This window comes from Apodemus sylvaticus, chromosome 23 (genome assembly GCF_947179515.1).
Source record: "Apodemus sylvaticus chromosome 23, mApoSyl1.1, whole genome shotgun sequence".
Classification (NCBI taxonomy): domain Eukaryota; kingdom Metazoa; phylum Chordata; class Mammalia; order Rodentia; family Muridae; genus Apodemus; species Apodemus sylvaticus.
This window is the reverse complement of record NC_067494.1, coordinates 49,662,017-49,681,778: the sequence shown is the minus strand read 5'-3', so window position 1 is coordinate 49,681,778 and position 19,762 is coordinate 49,662,017. Positions and strand designations below refer to the sequence as shown.

General features: G+C 39.1%; 1 protein-coding gene across 1 annotated transcript in view; it reads right to left on the bottom strand.

Moving 5' to 3' along the window:
* Nucleotides 1-1,887: 1,887 nt before the first annotated feature.
* Chd1 (chromodomain helicase DNA binding protein 1) overlaps nucleotides 1,888-19,762 on the bottom strand; it is a 62,651-nt gene continuing 44,776 nt past the window's right edge. Inside the window, exons 24-36 of the mRNA XM_052170034.1 lie at nucleotides 18,638-18,798; nucleotides 16,919-16,960; nucleotides 15,928-16,058; nucleotides 15,281-15,419; nucleotides 14,945-15,095; nucleotides 13,042-13,164; nucleotides 12,118-12,246; nucleotides 11,024-11,164; nucleotides 8,928-9,106; nucleotides 6,587-6,683; nucleotides 5,687-5,741; nucleotides 4,547-4,757; nucleotides 1,888-3,340 (exon numbers count right to left, since the gene is read on the bottom strand). Of these exons, the coding sequence (XP_052025994.1) occupies nucleotides 3,013-3,340; nucleotides 4,547-4,757; nucleotides 5,687-5,741; nucleotides 6,587-6,683; nucleotides 8,928-9,106; nucleotides 11,024-11,164; nucleotides 12,118-12,246; nucleotides 13,042-13,164; nucleotides 14,945-15,095; nucleotides 15,281-15,419; nucleotides 15,928-16,058; nucleotides 16,919-16,960; nucleotides 18,638-18,798 (1,887 nt within the window). The 3' untranslated portion in view covers nucleotides 1,888-3,012. The remainder of the gene's footprint in view (nucleotides 3,341-4,546; nucleotides 4,758-5,686; nucleotides 5,742-6,586; nucleotides 6,684-8,927; nucleotides 9,107-11,023; nucleotides 11,165-12,117; nucleotides 12,247-13,041; nucleotides 13,165-14,944; nucleotides 15,096-15,280; nucleotides 15,420-15,927; nucleotides 16,059-16,918; nucleotides 16,961-18,637; nucleotides 18,799-19,762) is intronic.

Genomic DNA, 19,762 nt, shown 5'->3' with positions numbered 1-19,762 from the left:
TTTAGAACAACCCTCAATACAGGGATTGTTTTCCCAAGCTCCAAGCCTCACCTCTTTGAAGCTATTGTATATAACTACAACAGTTACTTAGGATCCAAAGGTAATTTTCTAGCCAAAGTTACCTGAATGCAGATGAGCTGAACAAACCAGATGGGGGAAAGGCCAGGAGACCTCAACCCTACAAAGAACTAGAGGCAGCTAAGGAATGCGAGAGTGGGAGAAATGGTCTTCCTCAGGGAGGAGCCTGCCAGTTGGTTATCCAGCCCTGAAAACATACATCCAGGTAACAGTGCACAGTCTGAGCAGGTTATATTTAGAAACACACACACATGTACGCACGCACGCACGCACCCATAACAACAAAAAACAAACCCTGAGACCATGAAATAGAGAGAGGAGGTACAGTAGGTGGGAGTAAGGTGATGTCTGGAGGGAAGGGAGAAGCGATGAAATCCCACTTCAGTGGGAGAGCTATTCCCATGCAGGCCGGCCTGCAGTGAGTTGCAGGTGTAGAGAAAATACTGTCACAGAACACAACCCACAGAAGGCTGGGGAATATTCTCAAACACTCTTACCATAAGATCCACTCAACCCTTTCATTGTAAGTTGCAAAAATAGATAACTGAAACGTCCACATGGTTAACCAAAGGCTACATCATACAAACTGGTTTACGCCACTGTGGAGCGGCTGCAGCTGTCTGGTCTCACTGGTTTCCAGTCTGAAGACTCACACCCTAAACACAGAGGGTTTTCTTTATAAGCAGACAAGCCATTGCTTTTCATAAGAATCTTTTATTGTTTATTAAAATGGAAGGTTAGTTGGTACAATGCTATGCATAATCGCTCATCTTTAAAAAATTAAACAAGTGGATAGAGAAGCAGACTGAGCCCGTGACAGGCAGACAAGCCCCAAGGACTGAGACTGCCCACTGCATCGCATCTTACGACTTTATGGCTTGATCCTTTACTATGTAGTTATTACTCTGTACAAATAATTAACACTCAAATGTTACATACAGCTTTCAGATTGCTTCCTTCAACACAGCTAGTTAACTACTCAATTAAATGTCAAATTGTTAAAAAAAAAAGAAAAAAGAAAGAAAAAGAAAGAAAAAGAAAGAAAAAGAAAAAAAAAAGCCCATTCTCCAAAATTGCATTATTTTTCTACAAAATCTTTACAACAGGCTTTTAAGCAAATGACCTAGCCTCAACAGCGTGGAGCGCCGACCCTGAGCTATTTGCTGTTTTAATAGCAGGATGTATGGGATGTGTTCTTTGGGAATAAGATGATCATTTACATTAAATGTGGAGGAACAGGAAAAATGTTAAAAGTCATGTGCCAGCACTGAATCCTATCATCATTTTTATCTTTAATTCTAACTAGATGTTTAAGAGTTGAATTATTCCTCCAACATGTTGCCCTGCATATCAAAAATAAAAACACACTGTTTGCATCAAGATAACTTTAGACCAAAGATGAAACTATTTTGAAAAAAGTCTGCATACATTGCATAAACTTTATATTTAACCATGTAAAAGGAGGCTATGAAGATACAAAGCCACAGACTAACTTTAGGTTGCCACTGCTGCAGCTAACCCATGGAGACACAGCCAGGAGTAAAGGTTATTAATGGTTACACAACATCCACCCAAAATTCCCACTGAATATAAGGAGAAAGGGGGAGTGTAAGGCATCGTCCTAGAAGGACGTCCACAGGAAGCCGAGACTGCTACCGTCTCATCTATACAGATACGGTTTTAGGACTACATATTATCAATTCTCAGTTGTTTACCAAAATACCTTTCTTACTGGCAGCTGTTACTTAAAACAAAGATTAAATGCTTGAGGAGACAAGAATGCAGCAGAAAACTACAGGAGCCCACATATCCTTTTTCTTAAAATTTAATTTGTCATATATAAGGTTTTTATATACAATCAGTGTGCACTGTAACAGTTTTTTATATTAAAAAGTCAATCAAGTTCATCTAAAATGTTAACCTGGCTGCATAGCACATTTGACATTATTGCCCACAGGAAAGGGAAAACAAATGGATTTACAAGAACTTTTGGCCATTTTGGATTGTTTAAGTGTTCACACACCTACCCTTTAACCCGAATGCGTCTGGAAGCGTCCCAGAGCACCGAGTTTATATCCCACGCAGAGCCCTCACACTTCTCTGAAAAACTACAAACACAAAAATAGTCGATATAAAAAGAGGACTAAAAGAAATAAGTGGCCCCTTTCCCCGTTTTTACATTCTAAACAATGACTTCATCAAGACAAATCATTAAAAAGTGTTATTACACTGATTTTTTTAATAAGAAGGCCTGAGTTGGTAGGGAAAGGAACAGTCAAAGGAAGCCTGAGAAGGGAAGGAAGGAAAGCTCATTTAATACATTTACAATAATTTACAGCCATCTTCTTCTGTAAAAAGGCATAATAATAATCACAAACAGGAAGCTCCGGCTATATTACAGACGTAAGTACAGGACTTAAATATTCAAGCTTGTGACGGCAGCGGCAAGGTGGTCGCAGTGTACAATGTAAACAATAGCTTTGGAAAGTGAACAAAGCTCGAGTGAGTTTTCTTTATTAAGAAAAGACCTCTCTTTCATTCCTTCCTGAAACATGATCACAGGTCAGAGTAAAGTTCATATACAAACATAATTTAAATGGAGTCAGTCTAAAAATCACTGACGTAAAAACAGTTTTATACAGCCGACACGGAGGGCAGTGCTGAGGTCCCTGCTATAGTAAACATTTTCCATTTCTTTAAAAAAAGAAAAAAAAAAGGTACTGCAGTATTGCAGTACAGTGCAGCATAATCCTTAAATATAAAAATATTTTCTCTTCTGTTGGGATAATAGACCTTGCGTCCTGGAAAGAAGTAACAATACTGCTACTGCTATTAGAGCTGTTTGAATCTTTCAAGTCATGTAAGGCAATCACTGTGTTGGTTTATGATCTATGGCTAAAACAACGTCCGGAAAGACAAAGTCATCAGCTTCTGTTATGTCTTCCGACTACTCCAGGTGTGTTCAGGAGTACTTCTGTGTTCAGATGAATGTTCAAACGGGGACCTGGAGCCATACGGAGCCCTCTGATCTAAAGGTGACCGAGGGCCGCTGCTGGCAGCTCGGTGGTCCAGCTGCCAATCTGAGAGATACCTATAGTCCCTGGAGGATTTGTGATGCGAGTGCTCGGGGCCCGAGCGATGGTCCGGGTGAGATCGGTGCTCAGAGTGACACCTGTCCTTCACACTGCCTTCCAAGCTCGGCCTGTGCTCTCGGCTCCTGTGCTCATCCAGTTTTCTGTGTTTCTCTCTGTCACTATAGTACCTAATGAAAGAGAAACTTAGACTTTTAGTTAAATTAGTAAGTTAAAATTCCCAAATAAAACCATACTAAAAAGTATTAATACTTTAAAATGTATTTTAATCTTGTGAAGCTCACAAAATTTCATGAAAACGGCTTAGAATCGCTTCTCTACTGCAACACAGACACCTCAGCAGCTGACATCACTAGGAATCTCTCTACAAACTGGTTCACAAGTCTGACCGGAACCCCACACAGCACCATGAAAGCACCTGCACTTTACTTAGGAATCGTGTATGTACAGCTCAGTGTCTGAGATGCACAGAGAAAGCCACGGCTATGCAGTTTCCCCTGGGAACTTAGGCCCTTTCGAGGAAGAAAACCTAGAGTGCCACAATGTAGTCTGAAACTTCTCATTAGTTGGCAATTTCAAACATTTTCTCATTCAACTAGTTATGTAGTAAGTCAACACACACATTAAGAAATGCACCCCATAACACAATATGGCAGCTGAACAAGAAATTGCTGATATATATGCCCTTTCAAATAAAATGTTCCTATTACCCGAAGGTTCTTGTCACAAACGCTTTCTGGTGAGACAACTGGCATATACAGTTACAGACATAGCCTTTCTTCTATAAGGAGTGCTCACACCGTGACAGCTGTGAGCACCACTGGACCACAGAGCCCCAGGGGACCTCTCCCAGGTGAGCACACTCAGAGCAGAGCCCCAGGGGACCGCTCCACCCGGGTGAGCACACTCGGAGCAGCACCTGCAGGGCCTGCATTTATTTCTAACTTTTATTTCTCAGTTTTCTGAGTTTAATTGTAACAATGGTCCTAAATTAGAAAGAAAACTCTTTAAACAATAAAGGAATAAAATGTATTTTACAGTTAAAAATATGTTCTCCCTCCCAAGGATTTCAATATCCAGTGCAGAATTCTCTCCATAAAAAGCCTGTACTTCCACCAACAAACTGCACCACTTAAAATTATAAAACTTTCAACTCTCATTCCATATTCTGATGTCAATTTAATATTTCATAACCATTTGTGAAAAATTTATAAATATTAACATGAAAAGTACTATCAATTTTTTTACTGATAAACAAAAAATGCTCGATCTTTCTCATGAAAATGGTATATATAGGTATATCCCAAATGCAGGAAATGTAATTAAGAAGAGATTGGGAAGAAGGTAAACTCCAGAGCGGCTCTCCCTCAACCTACCTGCTGTCCTGCCTGTAGTGATCCCACTCGCGATGGTCTTTGCCGTTGCTAAAAGAGGAGTACGGTCTCTTCCGAGACTCGCTCTTTTTATAAGCGTCTCCCTGATGGCGGTCCTTGTGATGGTCATGGTACTGAGATAAGTGTCTGTCAGAAGAATAGCTGTCCCTGCTACTGTCATCGTGATTTGTAGTCTCTTTTAACCTTTCCATATCTATTAGATAAATAAGTGAAACTTCATTAATAGATTTTAAAATGTGTTACAAATACTTAAACAATAACTCCTGCTCCAAAAAAAAAAAAAGCAAACAAAACAAACAAACAAAAAAAACCAATCAATTCTCAAACACAGATAGCTAAATCATATTCTAAAAGGTTTTTCGGGTAAGTGTGGGTTCCACCCACCCCTCATCAAAGCCTCTTTATAGTAAGTGGAGACCATCACAGGAAACTCCGACTAGAACCTGGGAAGCTCAGCCCCAAGGATACATCGATATCACAGTCCCTGCGCCTGTGACTGAGAGAACGCTGCAGAAGAGGTGGAGAAGCCAAAGTCTTAGGAAGTCTGTGATAATACAAGTCTGTCCTAGAAATCACTGCCACAACAAGCCCAGAGCAGTGGTGCTGCCAGTGGATATATTAACATTGAAGGGGGGACTTCACAGGGTCCCAGCCGTCAACAGAGAACTACAGGCAACTAATGACTGCTTAACAAAGAACTTTTAGCTTCCCCGAGGGATAAGCCTCCTACTGGCTGTCCAGTGCAGAAGGGCCGGTTCCTGAAACCACAAACAAACAAACAACAAAAACAGACTCACAGGTTCTATTTATGCATGCATGCGAGTACGTACGTACACACACACACACACACAAACACCCCACTTGCTAGAATACAGAGTGGAAAACGATGGGCCTCGGGTTCAAAGGTACTTCCTTGAAGTAATGTGGAAAGGGACATGAAGGACACTCAAAACCCCTGCCCGCTGGCCTCTGTGTTCCCACAGGCACATGTACCTACATGCATACACTCACTCACACACAAAAATACATCTACACTAAACTGGAGCCAAGCCAACAAACACATGCACACCATCAGGGGAAAAAGAAGTGAAGGGAAAACAAAGAAATTCTTTAAAGGTTTACCTGGATTCCTAATCACATGAGTGGTAGTAACATTGCTATTCTGGTCACTGTTTTGCTAAAATAAAATGCACAAATATTAGACATGTTTAAGTAATTTAAGTAGCCTAAACTACTCTTATAGAATGGGGGGTGGGGAAGAGGTCCTTAAGAAAATCCTGATGTTGAATTAAGGTCTTCAAATACCGAGCGTACATAAATATAAAATATACAGGTCTCTTTAAACAAAACAATTTCCTCCATGTTTTTTAAAACTGACTTTGAATTTAGACTTAACAGAGAGGATGACGAAAACCACGCCCCAGTGTCATGTGCTCACCACCCAGCCATTGGTGCTGACTCCACATGCAATACAACACTGTCAGTGAGCTATGCTCCAGTCAGATCTCTGTCCCAGTCTAGAGAGAAGCCAGCCTAAATCCTACATGTTGGCTGGCAGGTATGTCTCTGTGACAGTCTTCCTTTAACATTTTTTATGAGTCTTATTCAATAGTTTTATTGAGAATCCCTCTAATATAGTTTGTCTGAAATTCAAATCATAGACTGTTGGTGAGACTGTCACAATGGGGCATGCTTCTTTGCATTGTAGCTCAGGTCTTCATGCTCTGGTTTATTGGGATTACTTCAGATAATGCCAAACAATTTCTCTACCATGTAAATATCATGCTCTTTTCATAATTATTATCCATGAGACCAATAATATCCTGCTTTCTTGCCCATTAATATAAGCTTATGGGTTTATGCTTTGGATTATTCGTTTATGGTATTAACTCCAGTGGTATTTGGTTTAATTTAGTCATTACCTCTATTTTATTAATGAAATTATCTTCTATTTATTATTAAATAATAAAGAATGTGTATGGTGTTAATGATATAATTTAAGGAATACTATATACCAATTACCTGAGATTCTTGTCGTTTTTTAATAGCATGCTTATATAATTTATGTAATTTCCTTGCATCAAACTCAGTAAACTTAGATACAAAAATCCACAGGTTTCTAGGAAAAAAAAAATGGCAAATTAGTCTGGTAATAAAATATTTAGCCTCATCATAGAATTTCTTTTCTTTTCTTTCTTCCTTTTTTTTCCCCCCTCGAGACAGGGTTTCTCTGTGTAGCCCTAGCTGTCCTGAAACTCACTCTGTAGACCAGGCTGGCCTCAAACTCAGAAATCCGCCTGCCTCTGCCTCCCAGAGTGCTGGGATTAAAGTTGTGTGCCACCACCGCCCGGCATAGAATTTCTTATAACCCCGTGTATACACTAAACAGTCATATCTCTTTTAAACCAAAGTCTATATTAAAAGACATTAATTACTGGAGACTATTAAGATGGCTCAGCAGGTAAAGGTGCATCCTGCCAACGGCATGAGTTCAAAGCCAGGAGCTATGCAGTGGAGAAAAGGTCTCTGATCTTCATACATGTACACACAAATACACAAGCACACACGGACACACAGAAAAAAAAAACAAAACAATTTCTTCTAAGTAATTAAAAAAGAAACTGGAATGGGCTGGAGGCCGAGAGCATGGAACCGAAAACGTGGGGAGCCAAGTCCCCATGTATCAGGTGGTGTGTCAGGCGGTGGGTCCGTGTGTACTTTTCAAATTTTCAAGAACATTTAAGTCTCCAAACACATAATGGTTTCGTTCTCTTCCAAATCACTTTTAGTCTTGGAATGAAATCTTGTATTTGACCCTAACATGAAATTTACCAAGAGATAGGTAATTCCAAGGAAGCAGTTTCTTCTGGACACGGGACCTTACATATGACATCAGACACTAAGGCAGCACACACAGGGCCTGCACAGGTTCAGCCCACATGGGCTCCACGTGCTGAAACAGAGGAGTGGACATGGAGACCCACCCCTAACCAATCTACCAGTAAGCAAAGGTGCATGCTCGCCAACGGAGCCTCATCGTGTGTGTCAACCACACTCAGGGATACGCCAGGCCGAGCAGTACTTAGACTTTTTACTCATATTTCTATGTTTGAACAATTTTGGTCCTATTGGGCTGTTGGGGGGGGGGGTTGTTTATTTGTTCATTTTTGTAAAGAGGGGGGAGAAAGAAAAGGTATGAAACTGGGCAGGTGGAGAGAACTTGAGAGAAACTGGGAGAGGAAAAAAATGATCAGAATATATGGTATGAAAAAAATTCAATAAAAAAGGGCAAAAATTCATCATTTACTGAGGCCAGTTTGGAAAAAATTCTAACTAGAGGGATAACTAAAGGATGTTTTGCCTATGTGGCAAAGAAAAAGCAAGACCAAAACATAACCTTTGGAAGGAAAATTACCCAACTTGCTGAAAAGCAACATTTCCTGCTACTAGTGTTTCTTCTTCCAAACACACTACTTCTTTTCCTAGTGACAAAATCTGAAACAACATCTCTATATATTAGTCACTAAAAACTGTCAGCAAGATGTTTCTTATTGTCTAGGAAGCAAGAAAGTAGACAGGCCTCTCTGCAAACATAAAAATCTAAATACTAACTGCAAGGCTTCAAACCTGCAATTAATGCATGAAGGTGACCATTACTTATAAGCATTGCCAGACTTTCAATTCTCTTCACTAAAAAAAGTGAAAAATTAATGGGACTTTAAAATAGCTAAAAAATAATTTACCATACTGCCATTATTTTCCTAATGTTTACCAAGGGCAATAGTCTAAAACACATGTGGAAGTCACTGAGAGCAAAAACACCTTAGACCTGGAATGTGGAAAATGGAGACTCTGGCTGTATGCTCACTAGTGCACCATCAGTCACGGCTTTACACGCAGTGCTCCCAAGCCTTTGAGAGTTTAAGTTTAAGGAAAAATAAAACAAAAACAAACAAAATACTTAGAAAGGGCCAATTCTATTTACACTAAGGAAAAGCATTAAACTTTAGTAATGGTTCCCAGATCTTATGGTTTCTCTTTCTGAAGAGCCTGAAAATATTAAATTGACAATTCCAGAAATAAACAGCCTGTACACTTGTAAACTGTATGTCACACATGACTGTGCAACGAAATCTGACCTCTAACATAACCCAAAGTCCACCTGGGATGTCCATCAGTCTTCCTGAGCGCACCCATGCTATACATATCTGTGTGCTGGTTAGTCTATAAACCAACTTAAAATTTATAAATGAATTTCAAAAACATGGTTTTTCACCTCAAAATTGGAAGTGGAAAAGTAAACCAAGAAACACAGTAATGCTTAGAATTATGAATTCACCGTCTCGGCGGTGCTGGCACTCACTTTCTCCACTGCTTAATCTGCTCAGGGTTGGAATACTCCTTCAAGCACTCGGTGATGTGGTCTCCGATCTTGATTAAGCACTGTCTGGTGTGCTCCAGCTGCTCTCTTTCTGACAGGCCTTTCTCAGGCCTATCAAGCTGTTTCAAAGCTGCTTTCACCGGTCTCATTCTTTCTTTACACTTGAAGAGGACAGAAATACATGTGTTTAAAACCCAAGGTAAATTCTGACTTTGCATTGCCCACTTTCAAAATAAGCAGTTACACATCTAAGAACTCAGGAGGCAGAGATGGGGGATCAGAAGCTCTGATTAAATTTGTATATAATATAAAAGCGTAGGTCTTTCTTGGTTATATTTGATGCCAGTCTGAGCTACATAACAGACTTTCTCAAAAAAGAAACAAGATAAACGATTTTAAAAGCCTACCACACTGGATAAAATGGGGGTCTGGAGCTATGTGAGGAAATCTTCCATTCCCTCCCCAATTTTAGCTTTATTCTAGTTGCCCTTTGCCAACTATTGGTTTGACAGTTTATATTGCTGAAAATGTTGTAAGCCAGATATGGTGATGAACACCTATAATCCCAGCACTTCTGAGGCTGAGGCAGGAGCATGAATTCAAGGTCAAGCTGAGCAACAGGTGGGACCACGCCTCAGAAACCCACGCCTCAGAAACCCACGCCTCAGAAACCCACGCCTCAGAAACCCACGCCTCAGAAACCCAGGCTTGCTGGTGAGTCAACGGGCGCCTGCTGATCTGAGTCGCAAAACCTACAGCAGGATAAGAGCTGCTAATCCTCAAAAGCTCTACTCTGGTTTCCATGTGCACATACCCTGCTGCAGGGGTCTACACTGACACACACAGCAAACAAATACACACATAAGTTAAAAAGAAGACAAAACAAACATATACAGAGTATATATTGTTTTCTTAGGGTTATATTAAGCCTAATCAAAACAGATGATTACTTTATGGAATCAAGACTGTGATAAGGAAAACAGTAGTGGTAACTAAGATTATTGAAAATAGAGCTCAGAATGTCTACGTCAATATGCTTAAAGTTATTCCATTCTTTTTTTTTCTCTAGGATGTCCAAAAAAACAAAATGCATGCATTAGGCATAGTAGGTAATGTTCTAACAGTTACATGACCATGAGAAGGCTAAAGAGGACACACGAGGAGTCACACAAGCTGGAGGATCATCACCACTGCTTCCGCGAGCAGATAAATGGAATAGGGAAGAAGTGCATTTAATGTCTGATCTCAAAACACAGAAGCTCTAGCACCCACCCAAGCACAATGAATAAGTGAAATAATAAAAATAAACACAACGGACAAGTAGACTAGATCAAGATCTAGATCACAAAGTCATCCATAGAAAGAAGGAATCACAGAGGTCATAAACCCACCAAGACACAGGACATACGCTACTGTGCACACAAAATCCAAGGCTACAAAAACTAGTAGTAACCATATTTAAAAAGAACATTGAAAAAAAAGGACTGAACGCAGATGGGAGCACATCTCAGAATCAGACAATACTTACCGTATATATTCCTACTCTTAAATCTAAGTACAAAAGAGAAGAGGGGCAAAGTAGGAGCTGTGGACACAGCTTCTGAAGTGAGAACATCTTCTGCAAGCGGTTCACTTGCCTAACAGTAACTAAACTGATTTCGACTAAATTCAGGTATAGATTGAACCACAAACAACTAAAACAAGCTCATGGCTTCAATGCATACAGCATTCAGGTTATAGAAATCTCTGATGGGGAGACACACGATCAAACTATTTGTGTATTGATACTATTTCTTTTACTAGCGGCCTACAACAACGCAGTTCTTATTCTTAGTTTAAGTTTAAAAACGTCACACCTTGTTTATTGCTAGGCCTGGTCCTCAATGACGTCAGCTGGCTTTCCTTTTTAAGTGGCCTTTATCGATCTCAGTAAGGGCTGAATTTAGGAAGAACAACTTCTGTACATCAGCACTCAAATACTCTAAGTACTGGATCAGGAACTAAAAAGTTTAAAATCCTAATCCTAAAAGTTGTTTTACCTCCACTACTTCAGTCTAATTAGAAACCCTGGCACTTACAATACTGAATGTCTTCTGATCCAGCTCCTCGGACTCCTCAGTGATGGGGACCGGCTCTCCACTTGCAGTGATGTGGACAGGAGCGTCGGACGCAACAGACTTCTTGGGCCGGTCTTTACTTTCAGGCTTGGCGTCGTTCACCTGGAAAAGAAACAAAAGTCCAACCATAAAGACAGTTATGATGCTCTTTAGTACAGTCACGCGTGTGATTCTTCTGCAAGTACTTACTTCTCAACTTCACCTGGAGACCTCTCTTGACCCTCAAGCATGACCTACCTCTATGCTTTCCAATAAAACTTCCTTACTACTTTGCTAAACAATGACAAAGAATAAATGTCTGCTTTGTAATGTTATCTCTTAAGTCATTAAGACAGTGCTCAAACCAATTCCTCCCCTCAATTAAATGCCCACAAAAATGTCTAAAAAACTCAGTTACTGAAACTAGCTTGGTCTTTCCCAATTTCTAGGTTTTTAGACTAGAATACCAGCCTTTTCTTTCTTTACATTTTTTTTTTCTGCATAGCTCCTTTTGTTTTCTTTTTTCATGATTTGTTTATTTACTATGTATACAATGTTCTGCCTACATGTATGCCTACACTCCAGAAGAGGCCACCAGATCTCATTACAGATGGCTGTGAGCTACCACGCAGTTGCTAGGAATTGAACTCAGAACCTCTGAAAGAGCAGCCGGTGCTCTTAACCTCTGAGCCATCTCTCCACCTTGGTTTTTGTTCTTTAAACTATTTTCCTATCTTTCTTATCCTTTATCTTTTTTTTAACCTTCAAGTAAATATTTTTGCATGCATGTAGGCTCTGAGAGCTGTAACTTAGCACCCCTTTAATAGTAATACATGTAATATTTACTTCTCTTTAAAGTGAGCCAGTGTCATTCAAATTCATAATAAAATGAAAAGAAATGGCTTATTTAGTTAGCAAGTTTGAAGAAATGGATCACTGATCCGTGTCATATATGTATCTATTGCATAGTTACATTCTAGAAATCAGTCTACATTACAAACCATCAAAAACAGAAAACTTCCATTTCTGAAGTTCGGCTTCCACTTCCCGGTTAAGAGCTCTGCAAGTGTGCATACCTTCTCGTCATCCTCCTCAGACCGCTCCGAAGGCAGGGGCGACGAGTCGCTCTTCACCTCCTCTTTTACTTTGATGGACTTCATTGCTTTATTCTTTTTAGCTCTTGTTTTTCTCCTCTTTGAACCTCCCTAAAAGTAATTATTTGTATTTAATCAATTTCACTGATTTCCTGTTTTTAAAACATCATAAATACTAATCTGAAACTTAGACACATACATTCTGAGTGTTGGTAATGAGCTATACCAAATTTGCAGTCAACAGGAGTCACAACTTAGTATATCAAATACAACAATGTCAAAAGCACTGCCCACTGTGATTATTTCTTCAGAGAGGAATGGAAATGAAGTTTTCACTCCCAGATAGTTATATCACCCACACCTAGATTCAACGATACCAACAAAATGATAGAAATATTTTTAATACAATACAGGTAGTTGTTGGCATCATGTTCACAGGCAATCTTATAAAGGCCTGAAAAGACCTGGGGTAGTGAGGACTCCCTCTGGGCCTGCAGGAGGGGTCAGCGGCAGAGAGCATCTGCGGCTGTTTAAGAACAGAACCCACATACAGCTCCAGCTCCAGAGATCTGTTACCCTCTCTAGACTCCACAGGCATCAGGCTAAACACGTGGTACAGACATACATGCAAGAAAAATATTCTTACCCATACAATAAAAATTTTTACAGTGCCCTTTTTTTATGTGTCTTCTTAAAAATCTTTTGAAGTGCCTCAGAAAGTCCATGATCCTTAAAGTTATTCATTAAACTTTATAATATTCTGAATAATAAACTGTAAAGACCTGGCCTCTCTCTACAGTTATAACCAAATAAAAACACTAAAGAGCAATGCAGTTCTTGTATTAACTGTAGGTAAGTAGCCAGCCCATAGGCGCGGAAAGCTTGAACATGCGCATTTTAACTTACTGCACCCGAAGGCCTCTGAGCCTGCTTCTTTGCCAGACCCCTGCTGAGCAGCTTGATGAGGTAGTCGGCGCGCGTCTGCAGCTGTTTTGCTTGTGGTTTTTTATCAGGATCATCTGGAAGAATCTGAAAGGGCAACGCATACAGGCTGTCTTTCAAAAATAACATGAAAACTGTGCTGGTGAAAAATGCAATATAGGGCAGTGGTGGCGCATGCCTGTAATCCCAGCACTCTGGGAGACAGAGGCAGGTGGATTTCTGAGTTCAAGGCCAGCCTGGTCTACAGAGTGAGTTCCAGGACAGCCAGGGCTATACAGAGAAACCCTGTCTCGAAAAAACCAAATCAAAAAAAAAAAAAAGAAGAAGAAGAAGAAAAAATGCAATATAATAAATAGGCATTAGTTCACATTAAAGTTTTTAATATTCCTAATACTGTTGGAAGAATAGGCTATCATAAACTACAACAGGGCAGCAAGCTGAATAGCAACAACAGCATATGTACAGTCACAAAGTACAGTTTATTTAAAGATGTATTTTATGTGTATGAGTACATGTATGTGTGTGTGTGTGTGTATGCACTGTCCTAATGCACACCTGAAGAGGGCATTAGATGACATTAAACAGTTTTAATTTCCTTGGAAGTAAATTCATTCTTATCTTCTGGATTTTTCTTTTTCTTTTTGTTGTTGCTTGCTTGTGTATTTACCATAGCCCTCGCTGTCCTGGGACTCATTCTGTAGACTAGTCTGGTCTCCCAGAGATCCCCTGCTTCTGCCTCCCACGTGCTAGAATTAAAGGCGTGCGCCACCACTGCCTGGTCATTTCTTCTTTACTGAGATTCATTCTTACTGCTCATGTTTACCCTTGGCTGGCCTCAAACCTGTGCCAATTCTCTTGTCTCCAAATACTAACTAAAATCATCAGTGTTTACCAGCATGTCTGTCTCTTGGGAATAAATACTACAAAAGAAAACCTAAAAAGAAATCTCTCAGTGTAGCCAATTATAACAACAAACATCACAAGCTTAAACCAACCTGGGTGAACAGGCTAGTGAGACGTGTCAAAACACACTGACGCACAAAGCCTCAACACACACACACACAGCCTCAAACACACACACACACACACACACACACACACACAGAGGCAACAAGACCTCTCATGCTATAAAAACAAAAAAGTCTGAAGTGTCCCCTTAGCACTGTAGAGGATACCAAGGCTATCTGACCAGACAGTCTTATCTAATGGTAAACATCTTCAAAGAGGTAGGCAGACTTCCTGAGAATGACACCCAGTGAAGACCTCTGGCCTCCATAAACATGCACATGTGCCCATCCAAACACAAACACGCAAGCAGGGAAAAGATAACACAAAGAAATGCTTCCAAAGTTTACATTTTATGCAAGAAGATGGAGGAAGAGAGTTAGGGAGAGAGGAAGAGAGGGAGGGAGGGAGGGAAGCTCTCAGAAAGAGTAACAAAATAAAGTCATCCAACTTTGTAACATTAGTTGATATTTTCTGAAAATATTTGATTTACCAGGGCATGGTGAGCCCATGTAGGAGGATCAAGAGTTCCAACCAGCAAGACAATCCTTAATAGTATAAATTTCTAAGGAAGATGTTATAAGATGTTTAAGTGTTCTTTTTGTTTACTTTAATAATAGAAAAGTTTTAACCAAATAATTTATACCTGTCCTGATAACAAAATATAAATCAGAAATAAAGCAAAATCATAAGATTTTTTAAATTCAATTACTTCATAAGACCCAAGCTATCAACCAGAAATCACAAAATTAGTCTTTATTTACTTATTCTCAGTTAAACTTATTTTCAAAATAATTTATAAAAATTAAAGTCACTCATAGCCAATACTAACAGTCAACAAAGTCAAGAAACACTTAAGTACCTTGTGTGTTAAACTGAGGTCTGGATCCATTTTAATCATTTCCCAGCTTCCATAGCCATATTCATAGATACCAATTAGCAAATTAGAGTCATCTTCTTTGCCCCAGTCTATATCAAAGTGAGCAGCCTTTGTATGGCATGGGATTGTATACCTAGAATTAAAGACAGTGATTGCTTCACATTAATAACTGTCAAAAATATAAATTTTCATAACATTTAGTAGCTAAAACTTTTTATTCAAAAATAGTGTCGTGACACCGCAGCTGTGCGTTCAGATAGCCTCTCTCCCCAGGAACTGAGAGGGCAGGCTGGCCGGCGGGCGGGCAGGCGGGCTCACCTCTTGCGCTCCTCCGGGTCCGAAGGGACAGACTTGTGCAGCGGAGTCAGCTCGTCCTCGTGCGCAATCACCAGCTTGGCGTTCACCTGCACTCCGGAGATCCGGAACGTTGGCCCCTTCACTTTTCCAAGTCTGCCACCTTCACGTTTTAAACAATAATACAGAAAAACATGAGATATATCTACACATTTGTATGTAATTCTACAAAACACAAAACAGCATGCTATTACTTATATCAATGTCTATTACTTTTTTTACAACTAAAAATAAAATCTTAAATTTCTCTACACATATTACTAACTAAAGCAGTTATGAACTCAGAGTCCCTCTGTGGTTGTTTTTGTAGGTACAGGAGATAGACTTGACACCAGTGACCCCTAAATGGGAATGTCACAATGATTTCTTCAGTGCATCAGATTACTTAAATCTTATGTACATTTTCCCTTACTAGATGAATGAGGAAATAACTGTGCATACCTAAGTTCTGTCCATCCAGTCATGTCCTCAAAAGACAGCCTAACAGTAATCCCTGACCTGCGGCCAACACAGCACATCTGGCCCACTACCAGCCAGACTCCCTGACTACGGTGCTGCCTCTGGTGTCCAGAAGGCAAGTGACGAACAGGGCAGGCTGGCTGGGGGATTACCTGCTCTCTCTGTTCCTGAAGAACTGTCTTTTAAAGCTTTGACACAACCATTATGTACCAGTTCTCCTAGTCTTCTGAGATCTGTTTCTGACTTATCAACCAATTCAGCATCTCGAGCAATCGCATCTAACCTGTAATAAAACAATGTTAAATCAAATGATACAATATAAAAAGAAACAATTATTTTATTTCAAAATCCAAGTACCATTCTTGTCTACCTTGTACATTCTAGTTCATGTATCTAGGACAAATTAGCAGTGAGTGTTTATCACATACTCATGAACATTAATAATGGTAAAGATTTTATTATGCAGCAAATGGTAGGCTCAATCTGTTAGGATCTGACTGGAAAAGAGTGATAAAATTTTATGACAATTATAAACATATATTTATGACAAATATAAATAAAAATTATAAATAAAAATATCCTGAAATTTGTATTACCATAGAACTTACAAAGATTTACATTTATAGCTATTTCCAGCATCTAAAATAATCATGCAAATATTGTTGCATTTTAAACAATATAGCTCAAAATAAAGTAGAATGCATCTTAATATTGTAAAATTTAATGAGAAAGAAACGAACAAACTAATTTGGGTCTTTGCTGTACTGCATTAGTGCCCTACTTACTACAACAAATTAAACAAATGTCAGACATTAGGTTAGTAACTTAGTCCCTTTGTAGACAGATAAATCTGTGCTCTTTCTTAAGTGGTTAATGAAAAAAGATAAAGACTGGAACTATATTACAGCTGTCAAAATGCAATTTAAGCAGTATTTTGCTGACACTTAAAGATAAGAAAATTCTAGAGACTCAAGTCATGCAAGTACAGCTTTAATATCAATCAGCAATTAGGTTTCTACCAATTTTTAAAAATGCTTATTAAAGCAAATTCAGTCAAGGCGCTAACTGACTGGTAACTACGTAACTAATCATGACAATACATTACACATTTCAGAACTATATGAGAATTAACAAATATATTACCTCTCCAGAGGGCCACCGAATTTCTTATAGCTCTTGATAAACCTAACAGAAAATAAATTTTTGGTTCAAACATGTTTTATGCAAATATGTTTATATATATTATGTATTTTTCATTTTTATATATATATTTATATACACACACCCATGTGTGTGTGTGTGCAATTTAGTATTTTGTTTATTTTTGAATATTTAAGTGGACTGGGGATATAGCTCAGCTAGGCAAGAATGCACAAAAAGATCTTGGATTTGATTCCCAACACTGTAAAAAACAAAAACAATAATCACAGACAGACAGACAGACATGTGCATGCATGCGCGCACGCACACACACACATACAAACACACACATACACACACCACTCTGTATTCTTAATGCATATAAAAATAAGAAAACACTTGAAGTCAGTCACAGTGGTGCAAGTCTACAATTCTCGCCCTGGGGAGGCGGAGATCAGGAGTTCCAGGACAGCCCAAGCTACATGAGACCCTAGGTCAAAATAACAAAACCAAATGAAACAAACAAAAAACTCAATTTAAGGTATTACCTGGTTTAAGAAAAGAAGAAACTAAGCTATAAATTGTTAGGACATTAAATTACACCAAACATAACACTGTATCACCCAAGAAGAAGCTAAGATATCAATATAAATAAAACAATAGAAGCTAATTTTTATTTTAGAAATTACTTTATTATTTTTATAAGACAAAAAAAATGTTCAACGCTACCACAAGAAGAGGAATTGTCTCCAAAATGATTATCAACCATCACCCCTCATCACATCCTAAAGCTGACCAAGATTTCCTTCAAGGGTTTAATTCAGATGACCAGTATACCAACAATAGTAAACAAAAATTTTACGTCACAACAAGGCAACTTAAGTGGTTGATGGATGAGGGGAAATATCCAGAAAGTAGAAGATGAAATGCTTCTTCAACTAAAGACAGAAAGTCCAGCAAATCAGATGGTCATAAAGGGTCCCTTAACGAAAACTAACAATGCACTTAGTTTTCTTGTAGGAACAATGAGGAAGGGCTTTGTCAGGTCTATGATTTAAAGGAAAAGAGTTAAAAATAACTTGAAAGAAACAAACTTCTAAAACATAAAAATGCACAAGCTCTTATCAGACTTTACAGGTGAAGCCACTGCCCGCTCGCTAAGCTGCTCTCTCTCCCTCGGAGCCGTGTGCACTCTGGGTGTGCTGGAAGAGGCTGGCCGGCCTCCCTCTTCTACTGGCCTAGACCAGAGGCCTTCTTTGTGGTGCTGAGGGTGGAACCCAGGGTGTTACATAGGGAAAGTCTGCGCTCTATTCCTGAGTCTCATCCCAGCCCCAGGAATAAATGACTACTTTCAAAAACACAATCACCTCAATGTTAAACAAGAAAAATATAGAGCTAAATTAATAACCTGCAACATTAGTAATGCCAGGAAATGTGACTGTAACATGAACTGTGCTAACATAAACTTTTATTGCTCAAAGGGTCATTCTGAACCACAATAAAAGAAAATAACTTTAATATGCAAGTGGTGTAACAGTAAACAATGTGCAAGCGTGAGATGTTACACCTTTCTTCCAAAGTTAGAGTCAATATCTAAGCAGAACATCCCAACTCCTGCACAAATATCTATTTTTACCCTCTAAAACCTCTCAATCTAGTTTTCACATTTAGTTTCATGCTCTAAAAACACCAAGTTAAAGAAAGTGGTCTATGTCCTCTTACCGCCTAATTTCTGCATCACTAAATCCTTTAATATTCTCCCGAGGGATGGTGCGTGGTCTCCCACGTTTCTTCGGCCGTTTCCTTTCTGAGATTGAATCACTATCAGATCCCGAATATCTCCTGCTTCTACTCCGCCTTCCTTCACTTCCATTGAAACTTATCTGGAAGACAAAAACAAAAATATCCTTAAATACAGGGGAAAGGAAGCTTGTATCTTACAGGCAAAGACAAATACAGCAAACTACAATAAAAGCTTAAAAACATTAGTCCACAAATGGAAAACATTCTAAAACCAAAGCCAACTAATCGAATGGAGAATAATATAAACTGTAAGGACAAAGGGCTACTGAAAGTAAGGGCTACCAGAAGGTAAGGAAGTAGCTTTCTGTAAACCTGTGATAATGGCTACTAACTGACAACCTCGAATAAATACAAAACTGCATGAGGTCAGCTGTACTTTAAAGAAAAAGAAAGTGTAATTTTTTTGAAAACCTATCAACTTGATAAACACTAAATGAGCAGTAATAGCCACTATGCAATGCTACAAAACCGGACACCAGATGCAGTTCTTGTGTTTCTGCTGCTTATTTAAACAACGGGCTATTTGGCAACATTTGCTATTATGCATCAAGGGTCATCATTCCGCTGATCCTCGCGTGCCACTTCTAGGCATTTCCTGAGACCAGAAATGTGAGGTAGCATTGTCCAGTCAAACTCTTCACATAAAGAAAAATAAAGAAATCCAGATATTTACTAAAGAGGACTGGACAAAGTGATCCACAGGCTAGAACACTGAGATTCTTGTGAACCATGCTGAAGGATCAACATTTATGACCCACTGTCCAAGAGAAGGAAACAAGTTCCGCGGCAGCATGAACTCAAGCTAATTTGTCAAATGAACGTGATTTTAAACACTGTGGCAATACATGTTACAGAAGCACTGCTGGGCATAGCTGTGGAAACAGATTCTATTCCCTTTTTAGTATTTTTCTTCTAAATATTATCCTCTATTGCTTTTCTAAGTAAGCTGATCAGATATTTTCAAGAAAAACATGAGAACACAGACTCCTGGAGCAAGGCATGCAGGGAAACCAGCCAAAACCTACGCTAGGCATTAATAAACAC